The following is a 10,475-nucleotide window of genomic DNA, read 5'->3' as shown; positions in this document are numbered from 1 at the left end:
GGTGGTAGCTAAGGTTTTGGTGGTGAAATCAACTCTTGCATCCACGGCTCCTACCTCCTCTTATATAGAGTATGCTAATAGGTCTTTAATCATATTAAAACTCATCATGACTCTAAACCCTAATGGACATTCAATCATATTAAATCTCATTCGCATATCCAATCTGCATGCACGGTCGCCTCTAGGGCATATGTCGGAGGATGAACTCCTCAAGCGAGGATCCTGAGGGACCCCCTTTGAGATTCGGCCGGGGGATGATTCTGAATCTACATCGTACGTGAATTAATGAGAGTAAATGAGATGTAGGCGGGACGGATGATCGAATGCTAGTGGGAATAAATGCTCGAGGGATTTTAGACAGGTTCGGACCGCACGGAGCGTAATACCCTACTCCTATGTGTATACTATAAATGCTCTGGGAATGCCTTTCTCTGGATCTCTTGCATTACAAAGTTTTTTTTTCTAAGTCTAGAGCTTCGGTCTCGGCTCCTCAGACTTGTGCTTGAGCTTCAGCTTCGGTCTTCTAAGACGTCCATTGAACTTGTCTGAGTCCGTTCGACCTCTAAAACTTCTCCAGCTTGTTTTTGTCTTTGGGGTGCACCTCCCCCTTTTATACCGTCGGGGAGGCTTAGCGTGCCCAGAAAGGAGGGCACAAGTCCCCATGAGCCATAAATGGAAAGCAACCATCATGGGGCTGCAGTTTGATCTTACGGGGGTTGAAAACGTGTCCCCGTCCGGTCCTGTCGTCATCATGCCACCTTTCAGCGGATGCAGCAGGGGGGGCCCACCGAGCAACCCTGCGTGCCTGCCCGGTCAGAGCAGGCCTGACACGGTAGGGCGACAGGCAATATGCTTCGAGCCCAGCGACGATATCTCCAAGCCGCGCCGGATGACACGCGATGGGACCCGTCGTATTAAATGTCCCCACGCCTCCCTGCCAGGCGGTGGCAGGGACTGACAGCAGGCGTGGGGGGAGTAGTTGGAAGTGACAGGTCATGCTCCCTCTTAAATGCAGCATCGGGCATCTCACCAATTGACACCTCACTGCTGAGCCCTTATGGGGTCCACCGGCAAGGGGCTTCTCGGGTCCTCGAAGAACTATGGGTGCTCGGGGACTACTGTTCATAGCCCCGAGCGCCCTCTCCCGGAACTGTCTTCTCGGGTCCTCAGGGAACTCGGGCGCTCGGGGACCACTGTTCATGGCCCCGAGCGCCCTCTCCCGGAACTGTCTTCTCGGGCCCTCGGAGAACTCGGGTCCTCGGGGGCCACTGTTCATGGCCCCGAGCGCCCTCTCCCGGAACTGCCTTCTCGAGTCCTCTGGGAACTTGGGTACTCGGGGACCACTGTTCATGGCCCCGAGCACCCCTCCCGGAACTGGGTCTTCTTGGGCCTCGGGGAGGTAGTCCTCGAGGGATGACGCCACGTGACATTCTGCTGTCCTAACCTCGGGACTCGGGAACCCCTGGTTCCCATGTCACCAACAGCATATCATTAACAATAAAAGCCTTAAGCTCTCGAGCCTTTTGTACTTCCGATCTACATCAATAATCATCTGAGACTACACGTAAAGAGTACTCGACTAGGTTTAGATCTATCTAGACGAGTTAAGACCTCTTTATAAACAGTCTTGAAGATTAATATAAGATAAACGTAATATAAGATTATTATCCTAATAGCTGAATATATATAAAAATTTTATATGTGATATGTGATTCGGCTACAGAAAATATCTACTACTTCATTCATATATTAGTAAAATCGACAATTTATAAATCATATACACTAATATTAACTTAAATATTATATTAAAGATCATATCGATATCCTCTGAAATGATATTTAGATTTACAGTACTACTTTCGACGTGAGGAGGGACCAATTAGTTAGTGCTACAGCAGCTCAATCCTTGCGAATACTTGAGAACCAACGTAGCTTAGCTATCTAGCGACCGCCTTTAATTTTTGTCGCATTCAATCGTACGGAATGTTCTGTTCATCACTGTGCATACAAACCAACCTCATATACAGTACGATGTCGTTCATCTGTCCTTTTCATACTGTTTGTCTTTTTGCGCTGAGGACTTCTCGGGTATTTGTCCAACGAAGAAACTAAAAGCCTAGTTATCCGAATATTTTCATTGTCCTTTATTTAGTACATCACGTAGGAGGAACATGTGTATGCGTGGTCCAATATTATTAATTTCTGTTTCTTTGTTAAATACGGCGTTTCCAATATTTTTTCAATAGGTTAGTCTTATAAATGGTTAAAAAAATCTACGTGCATTCAATTTATTTCATAAACTGTGCAATGGAGATGACAAAAATAGTGTTTTTTACTGGAACCAATAATAGATATAGCTTTCATATCCGTGCCTACTGCTAGAACTGCAAAGTCTTCCTTTCTCAGCAACAGAAAATATAAGCTATGATGAACAAGGAATCACTAACAACTGACAGTACTTAAACTAATGCACTGCCGTCTCATTCATTCATATAAAAAATACATATTTACGGAACCAAGTTTTCATTCATTGATATGAACATTACAACATATATACTCACGTTGACGAGCTGAAGCACCACGAGCCAAGAAAACCTGGGTATCGCTGTACTCAACGGGGGATCCACTTGACTTGGAGGGCTTCAGCCTCCTACCTCGAAAACATTTGAGAGCTCTTTAAATCTCTTTTATAATTTTTTAATATAGAAGAGAAAGAAAGATAAGAGAAGAGGATGAGAAGGAGAAAGAAGACGAAAAAGATAAGTTTAAAAAGAAAGAAGAATAGATCCTCTAAATATTTAGTCTGAATCCGCTACCAATAAATAATATAGAAGAGGAAGGAAGATAAAAAAAGAGGAGAGGAGGAAGAGGACAAAAAAGAAAAGTTTTAAAAGAAAGAAGAATAGATCCTCTAAATATTTAGTCTGGATCCGCGACCAACAAACAATTAATTCCACATGCATGCATTCACAATCAAATTATCCTTAAAGCAAATAACAACCATCCATGTCATGCTTAATCAGGGGCAAACTAGAGAGATATTAGAGCAGGATAAAGCGAGACATCGAGCCAAGATGAATGATGAGTGATGAATCTGATGACCCGCATGCAATTCAATTCATAAATCATAAGATGCATGTCAGGCTCTTTCGGTCTTTCCCCAAGGAAGGAGGTCCTGGATCTAGAGTCGCAGCTCGAGGTCCAGCCCCTCGCCGGCGCCGGAGGGATCGTTGTTAGTGTTGCTGCTCTCCAGCGGAGCAGAGGCGCAGGAGATGTTTCTCCAGTTGAGCATGCAAACCGTGTCGTCGCGCCGGGCGGATGGGTCAGCCGCCTCCGGGAGCAGCACGTGCCCCGCGAAGAGCGGCCTGCCGTCGTCCAGCCTCTCGAGCGTGCCGCCGCCGTGCGAGGTCATCAGGAGGGACATGGCAGCGGCACCGCCGCCGGGGGCCTCTGTCGGCGCCGCGGCATAGTGGTGGCCGTAGACGTAGGGGTTCCAGCCGGAGGCGCGCTCCTTCTTGTGCGCGTTCTGGTGCCCGCCCAGCGCCTGTGACTTGAGGAATTTCTTGTTGCAGAAGAGGCACGGGAACAGCCGTACCTCCTTCCCGCCCACGCGCGCTGTCGGCGCCGCCACCTCGTCCAACTCCTCGCGGGATCCCGCCGGCGCCAGGGCCAGCGATAGGTCCACCACTGCCGCCGGCGATGGCTCATGCTCCATTCAAATGCAATTGTACTTGCTGCCACCAGCTATTCCAAGTACCACTGCCCAGCCTAGTAGCTGTCTATACTACTAGTAGTAGTGGACTAGTGGTAAATAAACTGCATGTGAGCTCTGATTCAAAAAAGAAAGAGAGGAAAAAAACTATCAGCACCCTCTTGTCAGTCCCTGGCCAATCGAGCAAGGCTTTGCTAAAATTGGAGGCGGCGGCGGCGGCGATTCTGTCCAGAAATGGGAGGAGCTAGGACGAATGGGGGAGGACCATCGCTAGCGCTCGGTTGAGACTTGAGAGTAGTACGTTTGAGGTGAGTGATGAGCAGTAATAGCAAGGAGACGAAATTGCAATAGCAAGATCGATAAGGCAAGTACATATATAGAGCTAACAAAAGCATTGTGTATTATTCTCTCTTTATAACTGCTGTTTCGCTAATGTCTGAAACGGGCATCTGTCTTTTGCCTCGGACAACGAATGCACTAGTCTTTTTCTGAAAGAAAAGGCAGTAGCTCTGCTGTTCAAAACACAGGAAGGTAGATTGGTTGTGTGTAAGAAATAAGCCGCGCGGAAGCAATGATTTACCAAGCAGTTGCATACGAGATATCACATACCGCAACGGAAATACGATATTTGATGATGAGGTTAAACCAAAGCATATATTCTTAGGACATTGATTACAGATGATCCTCTTTATAACTACGACACCGACTGCCAGGGTCCTTGTCAAACCACCTGGACGCTACGCGTTTGTCGTTATGTTATTATGGTTACAACAATAACTTTCTTCTTATATTTATAAAAAGATCGAGTTACATATATAAGTACGACACTAACTCGATCTTATCATATACTACTAATACAACTTTAAATCCATTCGTAACTAACCCTTACACGATATACCATATAATTTCTACATTGTGTACAAGGAAAAAAAAATCACGTACTATGTATGGCAGAGAACCTATAAAACGGTAAAAACATTTTACCCCGATCGGGCCAATAAAAACACCCATGCCAAACATTCTGATCTCTCCTGAGAGCATCTTATAAACGGATTTGGTCTTTTCATTAACTGGTCAACTGAAATATAAAATTCTTTGGTTGATTTCAACCATACATATGCTCTAATTGTGTTAGGGTTAGGGGTCGGGGTGAGGGTTGGGCTGGGGTTTGCCTGCCTCAGCTATAGAGCGAGGTCACAGGAGGTGGAGATTCAATGGTGGATGATGGTGGTAGTGGGAGAAAACGGATTGAGGCAATGACAGTGCTCAGGGTGGCAGAAGTGAGATATACAACGGTAGCAGTGGCAAGCGGACAAGGGAGGCGCCGATGGGGTGGTGGGGTGAGGAATGGGATTGGGTGGCAGCAACTGTGGGCGCTACATAAGAAACCATCAAAGGAGACACGTCATTAGTCACGACTCCTTAGTACCCGTCACTAGTACATTATTAGTGATAGGTCCAGTGCCGACCTATCACTAATATGTGGCTCAGATCGGGACCCAGCCATGACCCGTCATTAATGAGGGTTCATTAGTGATGGCGAGCGAACGGCCCATCACTAAAGATATTAGTGATGTGTCACATTAATGTTCATCACTAATAATTCAGTCATTTGTGAGGGGTATATGGGGCACACATCACTAAATATAGCCTACTCATTAGTGACGGGTCGTTATGAGACCCATCACTAATATTGAAGTGATTAGTGACGGGTTGTAGTTGTTACCATCACTAATAACTGACTCATTAGTGACGGGTATCCTTATAACCCATCACTAATTTCTGTCACTCCTATCTGCTCGACAAATCTTATTTGCCCATTTCTCTCTCTCGACTACTCTCATCTCCGCTCACGTACGCTCACTCCTCCTCCTACCGCCGCCGCCGTTTGCACCTCGCCGTCGATGTTGCCGCCATCCTCCCCCCTCCACCACAGCCTGTCGTACGCCACCGGCCCCCTCTACCCGCTAGGGTTAGGGCGATGGATCAAGGTAGTGGCGGGGGCCGTTGCTGTCGCCGTGGAGGATTTAGATGGATCCCAACAACTCCTCCATCGGCTCACGCACTAGGCGTACACTACTCTCCAGGCGCTCCCCCACCAACCACGATGGAGACGGATCATAGTAACATATTTTCTTTTTCTCCCTCGTTGTTAGGCTCATAGTAACACTCATTAGGACACAATAATTTAATCAAATTTATAGTACATTAGGCTCAATTCATATCATCCTATCATGTAGGTGTTGAAACTGATCCTATGGCTTAAAGAGGTAATCCCTGTGATAGGTGGTATTGTACCTTTGGTGCAATCCACAGAATTTTGTGAAGTTATCTATCTCTTTTGACATAAGTTCAAGGGTATAAAGTAGTGGGGATATCACTATTAGGGTCTATGGCAAGGTATTAGTGATTTCGTTGCATTCCGAAAAAATCGCCATTGAAGGATGCATGAAAGTGCTTGAGGAGTATGGGTTTTTTTTTTTGCCTGACTACAACGCTTTTTGAATAAAAGTGCTTGAGGAGGGCGAAGAGGATTTGGCTTCGATCAGTGAGAGGCTTGCTGAGTTCAATAAATATGATATGGTACAGTAATATGTAATCCGGTTGTTTTGATATACATGATTGTTAGCATGTATTATTTTTGGTACACCTTTGCGGCAATTAGCTTTCATGCTATCTTAGATCGAGCCATAGAGCATCTTGGGTTATGCTTTTATGGCCCCGAAGTGGACTTCACTGCTGAAGGAAACTTTGAGGTTGATATAAGGTTTCATTTAAGTGGAAATGAATCAGCTAATAAAACCTTGTTTACTGTCTATGGTAAAGCATCGGGTCATCCATGCCAAGCGAAAAAGAGTGTACTAATTCATGCGCTAATGTATATCGATGAAGTACTTGTAGATTCCAACTGTGTTAAATATCAGAGGTTATGTGCTCCAGCAAATGCTCAAGTGTTAATGATGTATGGGTATTTGCATAAGTAGTATGCAAAACTATATTGTATGAGTGACTTGAGTTAAATTCAAGTTTCTGATGTATATCTATGTTTTTGAATGTGAAAATGGCTGCCAAATCATGACATTGCATTAGGATGTCGTCCATTGAAGTTCAGTTCTATTCTATTGAATGGGATATTAAAGTACTCTATGTTTGCATACATGTACTTCTGTTGTTTGTAGAAGTCGACCTCTGCATGTGCCATTAGTGTCGGGTATCCTTATCACCTATAATTAATGTTAAATAATTAGTGACAGATGTCCTCATAACCCGTCACTAATATTAAGTTATTAGTGACGGGTGTTTTTATAACCTATCACTAAATGTAGCCTTGGTGGCTCCTTACCGAGGTCACTCATTAGTGACAGGTTGTTATGAGACCAGTCACTAATGACTCACTCATTAGTGATGGGTGTCCTTATAACCCGTCACTAATGAGTGATGTTTACTGTTATTTTATTCACCGAGTAGCACGACCAGATAGTGTCTGTCCGCCGCGGCTGCTCAGCAAAGGGGCGATTTTTTTGGCGATTCTGTTGAGGCCAAATCAAATCTAGGTGATTTGAAGTTGGTGTTTGTCCCTAGCCTTTGAAGGTTTGCGTCCTCCCTCTCCTCCTCCTCTTGCTCATATATGCATGGTGGATTCTAGGGTTTTAGTTGGAATCAACAATTTTGATCTTTCTCCCAAATTTTGATATATGTGGATTGTCCCCCTTAATTAGTGTACATGCGTAACCTACATCTCCCATTCGGGGGTGTTTGCTTATAAATATGACTTGGCAACTCATCATATTTATAAGAAGATGCTCCCGAATTATTCGCGTACTTTGGACAGTTCGAGGATATGTGGCCCGAGTAGTAGGTTTCTGTGCTCTTGTTTGGTTCTAGAGAGAATTCCACTGGCATCTCCCTGTTGTTCTCCAGATACACACCCTCTCGGCTCGTTATCGAGACGTGCATTTGGAAAATAGCGGGGAGCATGAAAACCTACTCGGGTCACATATCCTCGAATGGGATTATGACCTATCTTTGCCTATTAGAAATTAGTTAGGATCTTTTGCCATAGATAACATGTATCATATTTGGATGTTAATTGTCCTCGCAGGGAAAAGACGGATCATCGGAGTTGAAAACGTGGTTAATGAGGATGAGTACAATAAATTTGATGAAATCCCCCCTTTTGCTACTACAATCATGCCACAAGTTGCACAAAATGAGAAGATTTCATACCTACGTTCCAACCATAACGAAGGGATCCATGTGAAGAAAGCACGAAAATGGCTGCAACATGTCAAAGGATACATGAATCAATGTAACCTCAAATTTGTAATATTTGTAATATTCAGTTAAGTCTGAATTCCAATGTATCCTCAACTTTGTAATATTCAGTTAAGTATGAATTTCAATGTAACTTCAAATTTGTGATATGTTTGTAGGGGAAGACAACTGCCAAATCCTGACTTTGCTTTAGGATGCAGCCAGTATATAGGTAAGTCCCTTAGATGGATGAGCACATTAGTGACGGGTGAGAACTTCACGTGTCAGTAAAGATATAGATAGTGACGGGTTAATTTACGACCCGTCACTAATGATCGAATCCCAGGACGGAGAGACCCGGTCATTAGTGACGAGTCGAATCTATAACCCGTCACCAATTATATGTTTTATAAATAATGGGCCTATGAACCCTAGTCTCTGATTTACACATCCTAAGCTTCCTCCTCGCCGTCGCACCCACCGCCCTGCTCCTCTAATCCAGTGCCATCTATGGCCGCCAACGATAAGGACCTGACATCATCGTCCTTGGTGCCAGCCCCCGACGACAAATACATCGATTGCGACCTCTTAAAGGTGGAGGCAGAGGAGGAGTATGAGAAGGAGAAAGAGATTGCCAGTGATGAGGCAATCGCTCGCGCCGTCCATGAGGTGGAACTCATCAGCGAAGCGGAGGCCATCGTCAGTGACAAGGCCATTTGTCACACCCTGATTTTTCAGATTTCTCAAGTTTCTAAAAAATTTCAAGATTATTGAATATCTTCACCAGTAGAATAGGTTTAAAATCTATCATAAAAAATCAATCAAAATAGGTTATTATTCTGTGTGCATTGCATGCTGAGTTTTGTTAAGAGCCAGGTAAATGCATTAGAGTTTTTCTTTTCTTTTCTTTCTCTTTGGTGTTTTGAGTGAAAAAGATTTTGAAAAGGCTTTTAAAAACTCTTTAATAAACTAGTTAAGGATCTTAATAGTTGAAATTCAAAATCTTTGAATTCATCATCTATTCAATCCTTGATCATATCTGATCCTTCTCTAGTTTAATTCAAATCTTATCCAAATCCTTGCTTAAAGCCAATTCTCATCTTTCTCAAATTCTACCAAAATCCAAATTCAAATTCCTTATCTACTCCTATTCTTCTTCAACCTCATTTTTCATTTCTCTTAAATTCACTCCAAGCTCAATTCAAATTAAAATCCAATTTAGATTTCTCTGCAAAACTTTCTTTTCTAAAACCCTAGATATGCCTAAGGTGCCATTAGACTCAATCCTATCCAAACCCAAGCTCTTGGCCAAAACAAAAGTCATCTAGAAGGCCCAACACAAAGGATTCACAAAATCTGCAAATTTTCGCAGAGTCCTAGACAACCTCATCTTCCTATGAAGTTTTGGAGTTCAAAACGGCCTCAAATGCAAATCTTGACAATACCAAAGTTGTAACTCTCATCGAGAGCTTCGATTTGAACCTAAGGAAGTCCCTTTTGGACAATGGAACTAGGAGTTACGGCCCCCAAAATCAGTGCTGCACAGATAAATCTGAGTTCAAATAATTTATTTTGTGGTGCATTTTTTATAGTCAAGATAGTGTTTTTAGAAGATCCAATTAATACTAAAGTTGTATATCTTTTCGAGTGATATAATTTAGAGTCTAGAAACATCCAATTTGGAGTCCGTACCATGGAGATATCATCCTCGGAATAGAGAGCTGTGAAAGGAAATCCTAACTGACTCGAGCTCGAATATGATTCGTGTCTGGCTTCGACTCCACCTCAACCAGTCGCCCCTAGCCCTATAAATAGGAGTTGCACGCCCTCTCCTATCCATATTCCATACCCCTGAGCCCTAGACGCCACTGCTACCCTGTCCATGCGCCGCCATTCGCAGGATCCGCCATCGCCCATGATGCGCTACGTCGTCTTCTCCGCGGATAATCCTTCCTCGACCATCTAAGAAAGGTGAGGACCATTTCTTCTCATTCCGTAGTACTGTTTTATCGTCATACTAAATCCCTAGCCAAGTCCTAGCCCTAGCCAAAGCCTGATCTACGCAATCATGTTCATCACCGTCACAGACAGCCATGCCATCACCGATTGGCATTGACGTTCCATGCTGACCAGAGGTCAAATTGCCATGCCCTCACCAACCAGGTCGGCCAGTAGAGTAGCCAAACAACCAGAATCAAGGTCAACATGCTCGTTGTCCGGCTTCTGGACACGTTTTACGGGCGCACCCGATTTGCATTCGCGTTCCCCATAAATCCGAAAGTTGTATGCATACAACGTGTCCCATCGAGTCTTCTACGTGACCCTAGGAGCCCATCCCAATTTGTGCAGCGACACGACCAAAACGCGACGTGACCCTAGCCACAGCATGTCGCAACCGTCACCCATCTCATCTCCGCTGATCATTCTTCCTCTCAGGGGATGATCTACCAAAACCCATCCCGTAGCATTGTGTTCCTAGGAAATATGAACTTCTATGTTCAAACGGTTT

General features: G+C 44.3%; 1 protein-coding gene across 1 annotated transcript; it reads right to left on the bottom strand.

Moving 5' to 3' along the window:
* Window positions 1–2,864: 2,864 nt before the first annotated feature.
* Window positions 2,865–4,173, bottom strand: LOC133892925 (zinc finger protein STAMENLESS 1-like). Its single transcript, XM_062333917.1, has one exon. The coding sequence runs from the start codon at window positions 3,713–3,715 to the stop codon at window positions 3,182–3,184; it is 534 nt and encodes a 177-aa protein (XP_062189901.1). The 5' UTR covers window positions 3,716–4,173; the 3' UTR covers window positions 2,865–3,181.
* Window positions 4,174–10,475: the final 6,302 nt, after the last annotated feature.

Source organism: Phragmites australis, chromosome 15 (genome assembly GCF_958298935.1).
Source record: "Phragmites australis chromosome 15, lpPhrAust1.1, whole genome shotgun sequence".
NCBI classification, from domain to species: Eukaryota; Viridiplantae; Streptophyta; class Magnoliopsida; order Poales; family Poaceae; genus Phragmites; species Phragmites australis.
This window is presented reverse-complemented; position numbering and strand designations above follow the sequence as displayed.

Bases quoted from the DNA above. Each gene is read 5' to 3' on its own strand.
- LOC133892925 (XM_062333917.1), bottom strand. From the start codon at position 3,715: ATGGAGCATGAGCCATCGCCGGCGGCAGTGGTGGACCTATCGCTGGCC.